The sequence below is a fragment of the Prionailurus viverrinus genome, chromosome E1 (genome assembly GCF_022837055.1).
Source record: "Prionailurus viverrinus isolate Anna chromosome E1, UM_Priviv_1.0, whole genome shotgun sequence".
NCBI classification, from domain to species: Eukaryota; Metazoa; Chordata; class Mammalia; order Carnivora; family Felidae; genus Prionailurus; species Prionailurus viverrinus.
In genome coordinates, this window is record NC_062574.1 from 13,412,013 (window position 1) to 13,431,540 (window position 19,528).

The 19,528-nt window shown below is 48.7% G+C and overlaps 1 protein-coding gene across 1 annotated transcript in view; it reads left to right on the forward strand.

Moving 5' to 3' along the window:
- Positions 1-17,430, forward strand: part of TRPV3 (transient receptor potential cation channel subfamily V member 3) — a 37,929-nt gene extending 20,499 nt beyond the window's left edge. Inside the window, exons 10-19 of the mRNA XM_047833994.1 lie at positions 1,679-1,855; positions 2,806-2,964; positions 3,640-3,741; positions 5,676-5,749; positions 7,917-8,082; positions 9,588-9,654; positions 10,968-11,242; positions 12,279-12,391; positions 13,505-13,584; positions 14,077-17,430. Of these exons, the coding sequence (XP_047689950.1) occupies positions 1,679-1,855; positions 2,806-2,964; positions 3,640-3,741; positions 5,676-5,749; positions 7,917-8,082; positions 9,588-9,654; positions 10,968-11,242; positions 12,279-12,391; positions 13,505-13,584; positions 14,077-14,171 (1,308 nt within the window). The 3' untranslated portion in view covers positions 14,172-17,430. The remainder of the gene's footprint in view (positions 1-1,678; positions 1,856-2,805; positions 2,965-3,639; positions 3,742-5,675; positions 5,750-7,916; positions 8,083-9,587; positions 9,655-10,967; positions 11,243-12,278; positions 12,392-13,504; positions 13,585-14,076) is intronic.
- The last annotated feature ends 2,098 nt before the right edge of the window (positions 17,431-19,528 follow it).

Sequence of the window (19,528 nt, forward strand, 5' to 3'; positions counted from 1 at the left end):
CTGGATCTGGAGAGACCTCAGTCTCTCATGTTGAACCTCTGAGCCGCGTCCCCAGCAGAGAGTGTGACTGCTTGCGGCCCTTTGTGCCCTGGTGGTGTGGCTGAGGAACTCAAGGCTTAGCCTTGGTGAAGACTTGGGCTGGGGTGGGCTCCCATCTCTGTGGCTGGCTGGAGTCACAACCTGGTCTGAGATCAAGGTCAGGATTCTGGTGGGGGGCAAGGCTCAGAGAAGCTTGCTCCTCAGCTTCCATGGTGTCTGATCCTTGGGAGGGGACTGAGGCTCCTGGGAGGCTGTGGGAGGACTGGGTGGGTGCAGGGGCTGTTGAACAATCACAGCTGTGCCAGCCTCGGGGCAGCTGACAAGGGAGGTGGGTGCCCCGAGGGCCTAGACCCAGTGGTCAGGCCTGGAGCTCACAAGGGACCTTTTCATTCTCTTGTGGGGGAAGGAGGTGTTGGAGATTGGCTTCGACAGAGGAGGAATTGTGTGCTTCCCCATCCTCCCCACTGTCTCCTACCCATAGCTGGGACACAGTTTGTGGGAGGCTTTGAGGAGAGTCAGATTAGGGCTGCAAGTGGAGCTTCCTCTGAGGCCCCCTCCCTGCCAGCCTCTGAGGCAAGTGCTGTGTCCGCGTGGAGCATGGCCCCATGTCCCCTTGATTCTCTAGAGGACAATGTGCTCCCCTGTGGCCAGTCCTGGGGATGGGGCCCCCTCATTCCTGGTCCCTTCTCTTCTTCATTCAGTGTTCTTTGGAAAACTCTTCTGGACGATGCCCAAGGTGGCCGCCATGCTAGGAGTGGAGGGTGCAGAGACGCTTAAGACACACCCTGTTCCTTGAGGCTTTTCGAGGCTGGGGGCTCAGGATGCGGAGACCTGCCTGTCCCTGGGAGCTCTCTGTCTGGGCTGTGGGGGCAAGGCTCCCATATGAGATGACATGGGAATATGTGAGATCCCGGCTCTGATGCTGTTCTCCCCAGCAGGACCCTCTTCCTGGGCCTTGGGTTGGTGCCCCAGGAAGCCCTGGCCCCTGTCTTGGGAAGCAGTAAGCTGGAGAGCAGTGGCTCTCCACTTTGCCTGCGCTTTGGAACTGCCCATGGAGCTTTACAAAACACAGATCTCTGCATCCCCCCTCCAGAGATTCGGACCGAATTAGCCGGTGGTAAGGGATTGTTGAGTGTTCCTCATGACTCTACCATGCAGTGGGGTTTGAGGATCACTACCTGGAGAGTGGATTTCCGAGGCCTCTCTGCCAGGCTGGCACTCTTGTATCACCCCTTGTCTGGCCCACAGTCAGTAGGTGAGTGAGCCTCAATGGGCATGGTCTTGACTGAGGGATAGGGAAGCCAGAAAAACTTCTAGTATCTTCTCACATCCAGGTCAAACAGAAATTAGTTCTCAGAATTGTCGATTCCCAGATTCTTCACTAAATGGGGTCCCCAACTGGTACAAGGATTTACGAGCTGATTGTGCAGCTTTCTGCATCATGCAAAGGGCCTCCACGCCTTTTGTCCCTGGTATTCACAGTCCCTGGAAGCAGACTGAGCAGCAAGTTTCATACCCATTCCACAGATAAAGCTGAGCCCAGGGGTCTTGGTGGCAGGCGCACCGGCAGGATTCAACCCATCCAGGTGGGAGCATCTTCCCAGCCCTCCTCTACAGCTGTTTCTCTTCCTGTCCCCAGATCTTGAAGTACATCCTCAGCCGTGAGATCAAGGAGAAGCCACTCCGGAGCCTGTCCAGGAAGTTTACTGACTGGGCGTACGGGCCTGTGTCATCCTCCCTCTATGACCTCACCAACGTGGACACTACAACAGACAACTCAGTGCTGGAAATCATCGTCTACAACACCAACATTGATGTGGGTTTCCTGGGAGGGCTGGGGAAGAGTAGGGGTGGGAGGCTGGCCTCTGGCCAGGGGCTCAGGGGGCACTGGTAAGACCCATGCCACTAGCTGGACATGTCTGTAGTCTTTTGCCTTAGTAGGCAGAGTTGACACAGAAAGGGGAGGGGTAGGGCAGGTGCTGTATTTGCCTGTTCCCAGCTGACCTTGGGTTGTAAACTTTTGTGGTGGGGGTCTCCTGGGCCCAGAATCCTGGCCTGGGCAGTGTGAGAGTGGGGGTGCGAGGGTGGGATGACTGGTGTTGATCTTATCTATCCTGTTTCTCCCCCTCTTCCCTAATGGTTCCAAAAACCCCCTTACCCTCTGGGAAGGCATAGCTGGAGCAACCAGGGAGGACTTCCTGGAGTAGGCAAGAGGGGGGAGATCTGTAAAGCTGGAGGGGAAGAGAGAGGATCAGCAGTGAGAGGTTTTTGGCTTTTGGGGGAAGTGAGGCAGCAGGCTGGATCTTCATCCTCCACGTGTTACCAAAAGTCATGCTCCCCAGAGCCTGCTTTGTCTGGGGTCTCCCTGGAATCCTCATGGCAGCCTGACAGGTAGGGCAGTTTGATTGCTATCAACTTTATGGATGAGGAAACTGAGGCCCTGGGAGGGTCAGGGATTTTCCTAAGGTCACACAGTGAAGGGGGCCAAGTTGGGGCCATAACCCCAGTCATGGCCCTTCCCCCTCGTAGCCCTCGCTCCCCACTGAGCAGCAGGTTCTCCTGCTGGAAGCCTGGCTCCTGTGGGGTTCGGCCGCTGCCTGGGGGCGCTGGGAAGGAGCCTACAGAGTCGGAAATTACCTTCCCAACATTCCCAGACCAACCAGTCATGGGACACAATGACTGGCCCTTCTGCCAGGGGTGGTGCTGACTCAGAGCTCCCTCTGGAATGAAGGCCCTTTGAAAATGGTAGTGGTGTTCCACCCCCAGAACCGGCATGAGATGCTGACCCTGGAGCCCCTGCACACGCTGCTGCATATGAAGTGGAAGAAGTTTGCCAAGTACATGTTCTTCTTGTCCTTCTGCTTTTATTTCTTCTACAACATCACCTTGACTCTCGTTTCCTACTACCGCCCCCGGGAGGAGGAGGTACGTGTGCGCCTGGAGGGAGGGTGGTGCGATGGTCAGAGCTTCAGGACCTGGGAGCAGTCCCACGTGCAGATGGGGAAGCTGAGGCCCAGAATGACCAAGACATTTGCATGGCATTCCCCAAGGGTCATCCTTCACAGTTTCTAGGAAACTGAATATGTCTCCAGTGCTTAGCTATTGTGGGGAGATCTGGAGGGCTGGGAGACCCAGACCCTGCCCAGGCTCCATCTCAATCTAGAGCTGATTGGGTGTTTCTGCTGTGAGGGCCACAGGAAATGGGAGGAGGGGGAGGTCACCTTGAACAAGCTTTCCCATCACTCTGGGGCTCAGTTTCCCATTCATTACACAGGGCACAGAGTTTCAGCTGTGAGTGTCCTGTGAGTATCGGGATACGGATGGGTTCTGAAACGAACGAATGCCATGAGGTGTGAGGGGCTGTTAACATGGACTGGATTGGGTCCTCACTGTCGAGTTCCGGGCTCCCACTGTGAGTGGGGCAGGGGTAGGGAGCTGCCCTTCTTTCTCTCACACCCTACAGAGATCAGGCTTCGTGCTGGCCTCTGGCTCAACTTGAGGGTTTGGCATGTGTATGTGCATGGTCCCTCCAGAGTTGGCATGACCCCTGCCTTCCTCATTCCCCATTCTGCACCCATCCATTCCTTCCCTTCCTCCCAGGCCCTCCCACACCCCTTGGCCCTGACGCACAAGATGGGGTGGCTGCAGCTCTTGGGAAGGATGTTCGTGCTCATCTGGGCCACGTGCATTTCTGTGAAAGAGGTGAGTGGGCCGCAGAGCCCGTTTGGACTTGCCTGAAAGGCAGGCAGAGTGACAGCAGGCCTGCCTTTGATCCAGCCTGCTCTGCCTTACTACTGAGCAGCTTTGGGGAGGCGTTTCCTTTCTAAGCTTTGGATTTCTTAGTTACAAAATGAGAATAAATAGATCAGCAGGTCTGTCCTACCTACTTTCCACCTCTCCACCCCCCTGCCCATCTATCAGCCATTTATCTACCCTCCCAGCCACTCAGTGACCCATCTTCCTGTCCCTCCATCCACATATTCGGTCACCTGTCACTGACCCTGTCATTCATCTGAATTCACAGCATTTCTCCCCACTGTCCTTCTATCCTTCATCCATTTTCCATCTTTCCATCTGTTTATCAATTGATCACTTATCAATCCATCCATCTAACTAGTGAATCAACAGATACATGCTGAACACCTTCAGCTGAACAACAGTGTTCAGTTCAGCTGAACAACTAGTGAATCAACAGATACATGCTGAACACCGGGGGGAGGTGATAGGGAGGGAGGGAATTTGTCCTCTTTGAGCTCACAGTCTTGTAGGGGATTTCAGATAGACATAAATATCTGCACTTTAAAATAGGCTACGAAAAGGGCCCTGTGTGGGGTCCAGACAAGTGCTCAGAGGAAAAGAGATGACTTTTATCTGGGGATAGGAGAGGGAGGGAAGGCTTGAAAGCAGAGATGGCCTTTAGTGTGCGAGGGTGGGATTGGGCATGAGGACACTGGGGAGGAGGCCATTACAGGGTGGGCATGGGGAACAGCATAAAAAAAAGGCTCAGAGGCGGCAAAGCAAGGCCGTATAATTTTTTTGTCTTTTTTTTAAATTAAATTTTTAATTTTGATTTCAGTGCAGTTAACGTAGTGTTCTATTAGTTTTAGGTGTACAATATAGCGATTCAACAATTCTGTACATTACTCAGTGCTCATCAGTATAAGTATAGTCCTTAATCTTCATCACCTATTTCACCCATTCTCCCACTCACCTCCCCTCTAGTAACCATCAGTATGTTCTCTGTAGTTAAGAGTCTGTTTCTTGGTTTGTCTCTTTGTGTGTCTCTTTTTTTTTTCTCCTTGCTTGTTTGTTTTGTTTCTTAAATTCCACATGTGAGTGAAATCGTATGGTATTTGTCTTTCTCTGACTGACTTCTTTTGCTTAGTCTTATACTCTCTAGCTCCATCCATGTCATTTCAAATGGCAAGATTTCATTCTTTTTTATGGCTGAATAATATTCCATTATATATATATATATATATATATATATATATATATATATCGTGATATATAGCTATATATCTTGCATTTTCTTTATCCATTCACCTATCATGGGACACTTGGGCTGCTTCCATAGTTTGGTGATTGTAAATAATCCTGCAGTAAACTTCGAGGTGCATGTATCCCTTTGAATTAGCGTTTTTGTATTTTTTGGGTAAATACCCAGTAGCGCAATTACTGGATTGTAGGATAGTTCTATTTTTAACTTTTTGAGGAGCCTCCATGCTGTCTTCCACAGTGGCTGCACCAGCTTGTATTTCCACCAACAGTGCACAAGGGTTCCTTTTTGTCCACATCCTTGCCAATACCCGTTGTTTCTTGTGTTGTTGATTTTAGAAGCTGGGCCACATTTGCAGAATGGCAGGGAGCTGTGTGGCTGTACTGCTTTGCAGAGTCTGGGTGGGGATAAGGGGGTAGTGAGAGGTGTGAGAAGTTTGGGGGTGCAGCCATGCTTACCCTGGGGCTGCCTCTGCGTGCCAGCACAGATCCCCTTCCGTATCCCTCACTCGGGCTCCGGCTTGGCCTTCACACCCTCCCCCTCACTGAGCCTCAGTCCTGGGGAGACACTGCCTTCCTCAGATCCTCCAGTGAGAGGCATGAAGAGGGTACAGCTTTTCTTTCCTTTCTGGCCTCAGGGCATGGCGATCTTCCTGCTGAGACCCTCAGATCTGCAGTCCATTCTCTCTGATGCCTGGTTTCACTTTGTCTTGTAAGTAGGTCTATCCCATTGGTCAGCACCGCACAGGCAGGGCTCAAGTCCTGTGTCGTGGGTGCTGTGTCCTCTGGAATGACCATCCTCCCACGTCACCATGTCTCAGTCATCCTGCCATAGTCTCATGGCCAGGGACCTCCTTTCTCCCCTCTAGTAAGAGAGGCCCATGGATGCCCATGGAGAGGACCAGAAGACCCTACCATAGTGCCCACCATCAGGCTGCAGTGATGACTGACTTCACCCTGACAGAGTCCTGGGCAGCAGATAGGGCAGAGAAGGCAGGAGGAGGCTTAGTAGTGTTGTTTACTTCTTTATGAAGGGATGGATGGTCTGGGCCAGTTCCTTCTAGTTGTGTGGGGGTCCAAGGTTACCATCTCGGACTCTGGCAGATCAGGGCTGGAAAGCACTGGAGAAATCATAGAGTCGCATCTGTAGCATGAAAAACCAAAGCCCAGAGCATGGAAGTGAGTCATGCAGAGCCTTAACCCCAGCCTCCCAGTCATCTTCATCTTATGCTAGAGGAGGGCTGACCACCTTAGGGCCCTAGCCAGAAAACCCAGCCCAGCAGCCTTTCTGAACGAGGTCACGTGCAGATGACATCAGAGGCTTACGTGACCCTTGTCTCTAAACGAACAGAGGCTGATTCGGCATTGCTACCTGTGAATGGAGCAGGATTTGCAGCATGGGACGAAGAATGTTTGGCTCTATAGCTCCGTAGGTCCCCTCTTTTGAGCATTTGGGAAGCTGGGTCTCTATAGGACCTTGAATCTTGGCCCAATGTTTCCAAATACCTAGGTGTTTTGTTACCTATGTACCTGCCTTCTAGAGGCACGAATGGAATTCTTCATCCCTGCGGGCAGGTGGGGTGCCCAGATACTTCAGTGAGTGGTAGGCCAGGTGCAGGACTGCCCCATGATGTGAGCCACATGGGAGTCTTTTTCCCTTTGAGAAAATAAGATAATTCCAGAGAAGAATTCATTTATACAGCCACTGGCTTTAGGTGCAGACAAAAGGCACCGATGCACTGTCCTTCTCTTCTGCTTCCTAGGTGCTTTGACAGTGATGAGGAGGGTGTATACACGCTTCCTCACTTCAGTCCAAAATGTATCGATCACCCAAACATTTGCTTTTCACTGCATGAGAAAAACAAGGTTGCCTGTGTCCTACTTTGGCTAGTTAGATATTTTATTACAGTGGAGACTGTGATGTTATAAGTAAGAGAGCTTTTTATCCAGATGTCTGCATAGCTGATGGTTAGCGATGTTTAGGAGTAATTTTGATCCCGTGTGTTTGTTATATATTGTACCCTAATAATTTTAATTGTGGTAAAATACACGTAACATGAAAGTTACCATCTTAACCATTTTAAGTGTACAGTTCAACAGCACTAAGTATATTCATTTTGTTGCGCAACCAATCTCTGTTTAGCGTATCTATCGTTTAGCATATGTTATAGCTTTTAAAAAGATTTTATTTATTTTTAATATTTATTTATTTTTGAGAGAGAGAGTGTGTGTGAGCAGGGGAGGGTCAGAGAGAGAGAGGGAGACACAGAACCCGAAGCAGGCTCCAGGCTCTGAGCTGTCAGCACAGAGCCTGACGCAGGGCTTGAACCCACAAACGGTGAGATCACGACCTGAGCCGAAGTCAGACACTTAACCGACTGAGCCACCCAGGCACCCCAAAAAAGATTTTAAAAAGTAGGTCATGGGAGACTTTTGTTATGAATGGCTTTTAAGTATAGACATGGTCAGTTTTTGTCATTTTTGTTAAAAATGCAATTATTCACTGTATCCTGTCTATGCCAGTGATTTCCTGACCTATGTGGGGCTCAGAAATCACGTGGAATCACGTGGGTGATTTAAAAAACATCCAACTGCCTGGGCTGCTCTGCAGGGCTTTTGAAACAGAATCTCCTTGAGTCCTGGGGATCTGTATTTTTAACAAGTCCCTGTCAGCTGCAGCCAGCCCACTGTTGGCTCTGACTCGCATCTGCTGATGGCTCCTGCAAGGCTGGATTTCAGACATGGTTGAGTGGGCCAGGGCAGCCTCGCCTGTCTCTTTGGCATTAGCCCGCAGGGTGCGGGAGGTTGGGGGTTTGAGTATCTACCCGTATGCTGAGGAGGAGTAAGTAAGGCCCTTGTCTCCTGTGTCTCCTGAACAGTTTTGTCCAAGCTGTGCTTGTGATACTGTCTGTCTTCTTGTACTTGTTTGCCTACAAAGAGTACCTCGCCTGCCTTGTGCTGGCCATGGCCCTGGGCTGGGCCAACATGCTCTACTACACGCGGGGATTCCAGTCCATGGGCATGTACAGCGTCATGATCCAGAAGGTGCGTTGGAGCTTTTGAGCATCGCAGACAGGCAGGCTCTGCAGCAGGGGAGCCCTCAGAGAATGTCCATTTTCAGGTGGGGAGACAGGTCTGGAGAACAAAAGGCCCTTGTTTCATGGGCCAGCCTGTGCTCTTTCTCCCAAACCCCACCGTCTCTCTTTGCCTTTGGTCAGGCTTTAAGTGTCCAGACCCGAAAACACCTGGCTTGTTGGACACAGGGAAGGAATAACGCTTTATGAAGAAGTATGCTCACACCCAGGCAGTGGTGTGCTGGTAAATATGTAACGACCAGCTCTCTGGGAAACACACACACACACACACACACACACACGCACGCACACACACACGCACATTATGTTTATTATAAATTTTACTATGCAAAGGATGAGTAGTACACCATTTACAAATAATAAAATAAATTATGCTCTTTGTTGTAAATTCCACATAGCGAGTTGAATCCAGCAGAATGATTTGTTGATTTTGTTGAGCTCTTCCATCTGTTGCCAACCTGTGGTTGCAACTGACAAAAGTATTGTTGCAAGCATAAATGCTGGTTGGTATTTTTCTTGACTTGAAGGTGTGAGATGAAGCCTTATGTGGGAACTTCCCTTGTTTGTCAATGGTGCGAGCCACTTATTTGCTGAATTGGATGATAATTTTCAAATGCTGGAAGACTGTTTCATTAACGTTATTGTGTAATTCACCATACAGCAGCTACAGATAGGATACATTCGGAAGTTTAATCTGCCTTAACATTTTCTCTATCATTGTCTTAATTCCAGACCTAGACAATCAGCAGAATAATGTCTCTGATTTGTACCATTTACCAATTTCCATGGTGCAAATCCTACCATGGCTGATTTCCAGCTACCAGTATGACATCATCAAACACAGAGTCGGGAAGAGATGTGCAGTAACACATTATGTAGTACACGCACACCGTATGGCTGCTGTAGATGTAAATAACCTTAAGAGCATAGGTAATTGTAAAATAACTAAGTGATGAGTGTTGAATATTATCTTTGTTTTGAACATAATTTACTTAATTATAAGCTTATGCGATTTAATTTTTAATAATGGTTGTGTTTAAACACCAGCTTACAAAATTCATGAAAACGTAACCGTCAGCTCTTACGAGCGCCTATGTGCTGGCTCCAGCACACCACTGCCCCCAGGAAGTGTGAGGATTTCAGATGTGAGTCTGTGAAGAAAGGTGCTCCCATACAGGCTGAATCATCAGGGACTGAGACAGACTGTGTTCCAGGAGGGAGGAGGGAGGTGAGCAGGAAGGGAAGGGAAGGGAAGGGAAGGGAAGGCTTCTTGGAGGAGGTCGGCCTAGAGCTGAACTTTGGAGCATCAGGGGGATTTGTCTAGGGGAAGGGAGGGCAGCCTGAGGGAAGGCATGGTTAGGGTGAGGGGCCTGGTGAGGGGAAGCAGTAAGGAGATCAGGGTCTAGTGAATATGTGCTCAAACCTTACCCTTGAATCATGTTTCTTTCTTTATAGGTCATTTTGCATGATGTTCTGAAGTTCTTGTTTGTATATATTGTGTTCTTACTTGGATTTGGAGTAGGTAATTGATTTATAAATAATAGGAACTCCCACATTTGTAAAGCACCTTCTATAGATGTCACAATGATAAGGCACAGGAGCAGCCTCAGCAACACTTATGTCACCTACCAGTGGAGCACTTGCCATGCTTAGCATTTTCCAAGCATTGTCTTTTTACTTCTCCCAATATCTCGACTAAGGGGGAGTCATCATCCCTGATCATAAGGTAACTGAGGCTTAGAGGCAGACCCGTCACTCTTGTCCATCCACACTGTGGGGTATGCCACCCACATTCACATCCAGCATGTTATGTGGCCCCACAACCTGAGGTAGGCTGGGCAGGTGGTTTTGGCCCCATTTTACAAATAGGAAAACTAAAACTTGCATAAATTTGACTCATCAATGGTCTTTGTAAAATAGGAGTAAATTAATGCATGGAGATAACCTCCTTTGGCTCCACGCATTGTGTTACTTGTAGTTTACTTCGGATATATCTATGAGAGCCTCTGGTCTACTGGGGACTGGAGATAGGGAGGCCCCACTTAAAATCTCTTCATTTGTACAACCTGATTTTATTTTTATTTTATTTACAACTCCTGCAGAGAAAGATATCATTGTATTTTCCCATGCCAGTTCTCCTCCTCCCATCCACCGGCCCCCCAGGGATCATTGGCATTTGAAATTAGGCAGCCATTCCCACCTTCTGGTATCTTTGCTGGACCACAGTGTGCTTATTTATTTCCTCCTTCACTTGTTTATTTATTCATCCATCCATTTGCTCATTAATTTGACCATCCTTCCATCCATCCATCCATCCAACAATGAACCACTAGTATGGTGTGTTGGAGAGAAGAGAAGAAAGAAGCCAGGTCTTGGCCAGGGGGTCTCCCTACAGAGCATTAGAAAGAGACTCAGGACCTTACAGTCTTGGAGGATGGCCCAGGCTATAGGCAGTTGGGAGTCCAAACCCTGGTTAGGGAACCAGGGATACATGTGGATTATAATTCACAACTCTGCAAGTCTGTGAGTGATCAAGGGCCAAATGGCAGGGTAGAGGAGCCTGTTTTGTTGGGCAGGAAGAGCTTTCTGCAGGAGGCCAGGGCAAAGAACCAGCCTGATGAAGCTTCCCGGAGCTGAAGCTGGAGGTGGAATCTAAATGGCCAGAGAGAATGAGGCAGTAGGGCTGCAGTGTATATGTGGTGGGGCGGGGGGGGGGGGGGGGGGGGGAGGGGGGGAGGGCGGGGGGGCATGTGTCTACGTGAAAGTATGCATGAGCTTGTTGGGTAATTAGCCAGGCACAGAGCCAGAGGAGAACACCCTGTTATGTCCTCCCAGCCCTGGCTTCATTGATCGAGAAGTGTTCCAGTGACAACAAGGACTGTAGCTCCTATGGCAGCTTCAGCGATTCGGTGCTGGAACTCTTTAAGCTCACTATAGGCCTGGGCGACCTGAACATACAACAGAACTCCAAGTACCCCATCCTCTTTCTGTTCCTGCTCATCACCTATGTCATCCTCACCTTCGTCCTCCTCCTCAACATGCTCATCGCCCTGATGGGAGAGACCGTGGAAAATGTCTCCAAGGAGAGTGAGCGCATCTGGCGTCTACAGGTGAGCCTGGCAGAGGCCCTGGCACGGGGGCCTTCACGGGGACCAAGTTCAGCACACAGTATTGACAACTGTCTGCACCAGTGGATCTGGGATGGGGGCCTGGGAATCTGCATAAGCGCTCTGTGGTCGGCCAGGTTTGAGGAAGTCTTAGTCCAGGTTTCCTGGGTAGAGGGTCTAGGCAGTGTGACTGGACAGCGGCACATGTGATGCAAACCCAGGCTTATGGACATGTACTGCTCAGAGTTAATGGCGTGATATGTGGATGTTGAATTGTGACCTTAGATTGCATTGAGAGGAGCAGCATAGGGCCTAGGACAATTCTGCTGTCCTCAACCCTGGCTGCCACCTCTTACACGCTGTGGGCCTTATACACTGAGGACACTACCCCACAGGATGGTCCAGAACCGGTTGCCAGGCCTGAGAGAGGACTGGAACCTGTGCCTCACAAGAGAAGGTGTTGGAACTAGAGCTCAAGAAGGTGAGGGTTCCCTCAGATATCTGCAGAGCTACTTGTGGGAGGATAGTTTCCTTCTGTGGCCCCAGAAGGCAGAACTGAGGTGTTGGGGGCAATGACCAGGAAGTTTCTAATTATTACGGCCTTCTTAATTGGTTCGTTGATTATATTCGGGATAGATTTGACAAATTATTGACAGGAAAACTGCTGAGGGGTAGCCCAAGGCTGGCATGGAGGTGGGACTACGTGATGTCTGCCCCTCTCTTCCCTGTGGGATCCCAGGATCCTAACATTTTCACTTAGGAAGCTGCTGGACTTCCAGAAACATTGTTTATGTTATGTTTAAAGCAATTTGAACACTTTCCCCAAACTTACTGGCTTTTCATTTTTGAAATCTGTGGATTAGCCGAACCCTCAGGATCTATGCATTAAGCGCCCAGTGGAGGGAGAGCTGCCTGTTTGGTGGTGTGTGTGCGTGTACTTGTGTGCGCGTGTGCACGTGCGCATGTGTGCACATCCCTGTGGAGCTGTCTTCCTGGGCTGGCTCCTCACTGATGTACTTAGCCTCATTTATGTCCCCAGAGAGCCAGGACGATTCTGGAGTTTGAGAAAATGTTACCAGAATGGCTGAGAAGCAGGTTCCGGATGGGAGAGCTGTGTAAGGTAGCGGAGGAAGATTTCCGGCTGTGTCTGCGGTAACAAAGGGAGAGGGGCCCCCGGGTGGTGGTGGTCTTTGGGCAGGGAGAGAGAGAGATGAGGCGGTGAACGTTGGAGAAACGGTGCCACCGCTTGCTTCCCAAACCACAGCTACGGTCGGTTCTGACCTCCTCGGAACAGGGAATTTGCTCTCGTGGGGTTGCTAGCCCTGGGATGAGGTTTCTCGAGCTTCCGAAGGGAGAGGAAAGGAGACTGCTGGTTGCAGTTCCCCTCTCTGCCCCCTGCAGGGGCCTCCATGGCCTCTCCCTGACACTGTCTGGTTTAGGAAACATTTGCTGGCCTGGCGCTCTTTGTCCTCCTCTCTATCCTGTGTGGCTTCATGTGACACCAGGGGACCGAGGCACATTTCGTCACTGGCAAGTGGAAAGTGAGACAGCTACTTTCGACAGATATCAGGCTGTCTGGTTTTTAGAAAGTGCTTGTTCATGCCGTGACCAACTTTTCTGACGATCCTACCCCCGTCTGACTGCCTGACCTTACACACTGCCCTCTGTGTATCACCTTACCGGAAACAGCTTCTGTGACTGAGAATCCCACACCGCGGAAACCATCCTTAGCCTAACAAGTGTCTCTAATTTTGACACCCTCATTCTAGAGATGTTCTCTGAATGTGAACTTCAGCCAAACCACTGCCTCCATTTATAATCTAGCACCTTAGACTCTGCCCACTCTTATTGGGGTTTGAACCCTAACCACCTTCACCTAGTGAGACCTTAACCCTAGTTTAACCCTAAACTTCTAAACTTCCACAAGTTTACTCCTCACACTGTCATATCTCAGCCTGGGCCCTCCTCCCCTCCTTCCCTATAGACCAGTAAGGAGCAGCTGTAGCTGTCTAAGGATGTCCCCTTGACACCTCTCTGAGTTTTGGGGCCCCACACACTGGGAGGAGACCAATCCCTTGAGGCCTGGGAAAATGGGGACTTGGGTAGATTTCAAACCCTAAAAATGCTGACATGACCATGTGAGGTAGGAGTCCCAGATCCCTGGGGTGGACAGAGGAGGGCCGTCTAGGACACCGCAAAAGCCATGCTATTTGTTTGCATCTAATGAGGTGCAGTTGAGAAATAGGATGATTATCACACTTGCAGGATCAATGAGGTGAAGTGGACTGAATGGAAAACGCATGTCTCCTTCCTCAATGAAGATCCAGGGCCTGTAAGACGGACAGGTACTGTTGCTGTCAGAAAGCGTGGCCACCACACCTGTCTGACCATGTGATCTTAGGCAAATCATGTGTGAGGGCCCCGATTTTCCCCATCTGCAAAATGGGAGGGTTGAAGCAAATTGGTTCTCAGGTCCCCTTCAGCTGTGACAGTAAATTTTTTTTTAATGTTTATTTATTTTTGAGAGAGACAGAGTGAGAGTGGGGGAGGGGCAGAGAGAGAGGGAGGCAGGCTCCAGGCTCCAAGCTGTCAGCATAGAGCCTGATGTGGGGCTCAAACTCACAAACCATGAGCTTATGACCTGAGCTGAAGTCAAATGCTTAACTGACTGAGCCACCCAGATGCCCCTCAGCTGTGACATTTTATAACCCTACCTGGAATAACTTTTAAAAATCAGGTGGTGAAAAAAGAATTAGGTGGTGCATTGGGACATGGAAGCCTATGTTACAGAGCGCTGCCTTTCTAAAATAGGGATTTTGGGGTTCTTTTGAAAGCAGATTTCAACAAAATCCAAGATTCTTCCAGGAGCAACAGCAAAACCACCCTGAACGCCTTTGATGAAATAGATGAATTTCCGGAAACTTCGGTGTAGGAGCAGAATGCAGAGCTGTTGTGGGCATGGGCCGTCTGAGGCTGCTGGCTGGCCCTGGACTTGGTGCTGAGGGCTTTGCAGAGTGAAGGAGCCTGGCTCTGTGTGCCTACAAGCAGAAAGCACCCTCACGCTGAGCGGCTGACTGAACTGAGAGAGGCTGCTGTCAGTCTGAGTGGGAAACACCCTGGATTTCTTTTTTTACTCAGCAAAGAGTTTGTGTAAATCCATGGTGGGCGGTCCTGAGCCTGGGAGTGAAATCCAGGGTGAAGTCTCTGGGCTCACCAACTGGAGGTCATCTTGGCTGGGAGAGAAGCATGGCAGGGAAGGGACAGAGGCCTGAGGAGCAGAACTTCCTTCTTGCCAACATCTCCTTGACGCCCCCCCCCCCCCCCGCCTCCCCCCTACCCCGGCCCCAATCCCAGCCCACACATTCCACCGGCTCCCTTACTGTGACTGGGCTCCAGAATTGAAGGGATTCTTGATTCCATCCCAGCACAAACAGGGAACTGAACTCAGTGGGACATCCTGGGGGAGGAGGGGACTAAGCTCTGGAAACGCCTTTTTGGACCCTTCAGGGAACAGGAAACTACTCTTGGAATGAGAGCCTTGGCACATCAAGGCTCGAACTGTCTCACACTGAGAGACACTTTTAGTAATTAACACAGGGTTTTTGTTTTCAATACAGAAAAGACATTTCAGTTTTGAAAATTACTTCAGATGAAGTATGTGGTTTTAAAATAGATTTTGGGATTTGGGGCAGATATAAGTATTATATACTTGGCCTCAGGGTGGCCAGAGCAGGGACAAAAGGCTTTTCTTCACACACACAAAAGTCCACATGAGACATGCCAGGCAGGGCCCGTGTGGGCTGCTGCGACCTGGGGGAAGAGTTGGCCCTTGTCCTTGTCCTGGCCCTGCAGTCACGCATGCCTCCCAGCTGGGATCGTGGCTTCATCTGAAACAGAAATAGCAGCTGTTCTGTTTATATGGTCTTAAATCTCAGAGGTTACTATTATACAACAGTATTTCTCGTTGGAGGAATTTAACAAAATACCTGAAATGCTCTGGCATTTAATATTTTTGTTAACTGTGAATTTTGAAGCTGAGGAGAAGAAGTGTGAGAAAGGAGTGTTTGCCAAGGCACAGGGCTTGTATTTAGAGACTCGTCCTCCAATTTCCTCCCCCAGAAATTACACACAGTCAGTCTGGGGCAGAGGTGCAGTGGAGACAGAAGACTTGTTCCCGATCACTGGAGCCTAGACAGCCAGAAAATCTACTCTGCCTTATGTGTCTGGTAAAAGGATTCATGTGGGAATCTTGGAGGGTGGACTTACAGTGATATTCATCATGAATTTTTAATTTTAAAGGGCATAAAAATAAATTTGGCTTTTAGACAACTTAGCAGTTGGCTAGTGGATCTGAGCTGAGGTAAACCGAGGAGTGCAGGCCGAGCAGTCCACTCTGGGTACGTTTCTCCACTTGGGGCTGCTCTGCGTGGCAACTACCCTGGGTGAGTGGACACTTGGCCTTTGTGTCCCTGATGGGCCAGGGCTGAGAGAGGAGGTCGAGGGCGAGCCTGAGACCTGCAAGGTCTGCGGCAGCCCCTGTATTCCCAGCAGATGCCAACCAGGACTCTAAGCCACGCTCGGGTCAAGTTCCTGTGTGGGCAGGGGTAGCAGGCACTTGACATGTCCTCTGGAAAGGGGAGACTGGGGGAGGAGGGTTGTCATGGAGGTAGGTGGAGCACGTGTGTTCCAGATGGGAAGAACCAGTGCCAAAGGTTGGAAATTTCAAGGACAAAGATTTTGGTTCCATTCATCCAGCACCTACTCCAGGTATTTGAGATGTTTACGCAGAACTTTTTAGAGATGTTGTTAAAGATCACGGTCAGATGGACTTCGAGGTCCTTTTAGCCTGGAGATCAGCATCCTATATCTGGAGTTCCCTACTTGCATACATCCAGAACAGGTGCCCTGATCTGAAGTACAGCCATTTGGATCCATGGTGCCATGGTCTGGTCATTCCAAAATTGTTTTTGTTTGGATATGAATGGACAGAGCCACATGGCTCTCCATTCCCACTTGAACAAAACCTGGGAAGTGAGGTAAATGGAAATCAGTAATGGGATCTTGGTCTTCTCACACATATGGAGAGCTGTTTTCTGTGGGTCTGAATGGAATTTGTTGGCAGGACCATTTTCTGTCCTGGATATTCATCCTTTAAAAAGCTTTCAGCCTAGATCATCTGAGCCTCGGTAGGTTTACCAAAGCAAAAGGAAGCAATGAGTCAGAGATCACTGATTTAAAAAGATCAGTTCCCCTATTTTACACCTGGAAACTACACCCCGGAAAGGAAAGTGGATTTGTTTAAAGCCAGGCAGGAAGTCATACCAGAGCTGTTGGAGCTGGAGTTTCTGACTCCTGGTCTCTCCCAGCTCCGTTTTTTTTTTTTTTTTTAGCACAGTTATTCAGTAAACTTGAGTCTGCCTTTGTGGTTGCCACATATGTCAGGGAGGGCTAGGGCTTTTTGCTCAGATGATTCATGATGGCAGTCTGCATTGTCCCAATGATCCCTATGACAGATTTAAAACTCAAGTGTGCACATAGGTGTGTCCAAACCACACACACACACACACACACACACACACACACCGTGCCACATTGAATCCATGGGCATATAAGGACATCTTAAAACTTCATGATTTACATTTCAGTAATTTAAGGGGTAGGCATTTTCCAGGCATGGAATCTCCCATGCTTGGATAATGGTTTTGGCTAGAAATTTTCCTTGAGCTAAACTGCCTTAGAGGAATCTATTATTCTAGACATCACGTGACCTGTTTGGAATGAAAATGGTGCTTACCTTCCTCTTTGGGTTGTAGCAGAAGGTATGAGGTTGTACTGTGAAGTAACTAAGCTCTTAGAAGGCCCCTGCCTGAGAGAGCCCAGTATTATTGAAGTTCCTTTCCTTCCTCAAAGCCTGGTGAACTGTGGCCTTTTGCTCTGGGCGGGGCCCAGGTCGATGGGCCTTCATCCGGGCCTGTAAGCCATACTTGATTTTTGCATTGATTTACATGTTTATACTGTGATCTTGGTCCCAAACATAGGATTGTCACCTTGTTCTCACTGAATGTGCCTGATCCTTGTAAATTTTAATTCACATACTTGATTTTAGTGTTATGTGTGTAACTCTGTGTTAAATTAAGAAGTCATAGAGAACATTTTAGTGCCAATGAAGAAATGCTTTTACGATTTCTAATAAATATTTATTTTGCCTTGTCATGATCATGATTTATCCTTGTCTTAGGTATGCCAATATGAAGACCAGCTGAGAATCCTGGAGAGTTGCTTTCTCTAGGGATAAAGGGGAGCCCGCCCACTTTTTGGACCTGAAGCATTATTATTGATTCCAGCTCAGGGACAGTCAGCATGCTGAGACAGGTCACCCTTGTACATCTCCCAGTACACTGAATGTCCAGTATTCCATCTGAACCACTCGACAACTCTGGGGTCAGTTTGAGTAAAGGGAGACCAAGGGAGTTGAAATGACACGCTCAAGGAATCACAGCCAGAAAATGTTAGCGGGTTAGGCCAAATGACCCCCAAGCAGTGATCTATCCATCATGCCCTACTGGCTCTCCACTTATTTTGCATGGTTACAAAACCATGGCTCCACGTGGAGACCAGAAAGTGTAAGTCCCTTCTGTCCACCTCACAGGACCTTTGTGAGGAGGCAATGATGTTACTATCGTTATTCGCCAACTCCTATGTATATGCATGTTTAAAATTCTTTTATTTCATAAGGATGGCAGTTTTTAACTTGAATGCCAAGACACCGCTGGGTCTTGAGGGGTTGCAAAACTTGCAAACAATCTATTAATAAGTGATTCGCTGCATTTGGTGAATTTTTTACTTTCTTCAAATGACTCCTAGAGTAACACCCTTTCCTGGGATGGGTCTTTTTGAGTGGCAAAGAAATGAGAATTATACATAATCTACATCCTACCTCAAACAAGCTTTGGCCTGTAATCTAGGAATGTGCTATCCACGGGAGCATTCTGGGTGGACTGATAGAAAAAAAAGGTGGAAACCCCTGTCATAGGATATGTTCTGGGAGTGGGATGCCTCGGTCACTCGGTATGAACAGTTTTATGGCTCTTGATATTGTGAAGAATTACCTTCCAAAAGGTATTTTGTAACTTAAGCCTTTAAGATTGTATGTTTCCTATTTATAAAGCTTTTCCAATCACACTGATTGTTTTAATGACACAGTTTTATAGATTTGATAAGTATTATATCCCCATTTAATAAGCAGAGAAATTGAGACTTGGAGAGAGGTAGAAGGACACATAAAGGTCATGGTGCTTTTTCCTGGGCCAAGGATCCAGGCTCCCTGAGGTTTAGTAATTAGTGCGGGTCAGTAGTGCCAATGAGTTTGAATAACAGAGTGGCCTCAGTCACATTTCAGAATATGTCTCATCCAGGTAAAGGGACTATGGGGGTGGGATAGGGTTTCAAGAAGAGGGAACAATGTGGGCAGAGACCTCAAGTTACTAGGGAGCTTGATGCAGCTGAGGATGGAGAAGTCCGTGTGGCCCAGTTTCTGGGAGCAAGGGGACAAGTGACATGAAATGGGGGTGGAGTGGTAGGCAGAGGACTTGTCCAGCTGTCGTGAGGCTTTGAGATTTCATATCAAGGGTTAGGGGAAGCTACTAAAAGGTTTTACACAGAAGAAATATTACATGTGAACATTTCCCTGTTTTTGCAATGGGGTTGCAGGCTAAAAAGGTATATTTTTCCCTGTGTCATCCTTTGGGACGTAGTGACATCTGAAGAGTGTAGAAAAGTAAATTTCACTTGGGAATGATGGGAATACTGAGGACGTGGCTGGGAAAGAAGGAGAGGAGGCATAGAGAAGATAGGGATATTGGTGGATTATGAAGATGCTTCAGCAGAGAAGGGATGTTTGAGCATACTTATTGGGCACTTATTAGATTGCAGATACTGAAAAGACATCGGTAGTATCTTCAAAATGGGACGGAAGCAGAAGGGGCAAAGAGGCAGAGGCCAAGAAGGCTTTACAGATTAAATGAGAGTTGAGGAGCATTTTGAACGAGAAGTAGGAATTAGCTAGAGTGAGGGCTGAATGGGGGAAAGGAGCAGAGGAAGGAGGGAGAGAATTCTGGGTGGGAGGACCAGTCTGTGTGAAGGCATATAGGAATAAAACAATGTGAAGCGGACTAGAACAGAGAGGACCTGAAGGGCGATGCATTTAGAAAGGTTGTAGGGGAGGGAGGGGCAAATCACAAAGGGCCCTTGTGTTAGGAATTTGAACTTCAACGACTTGTTATTCTGTCC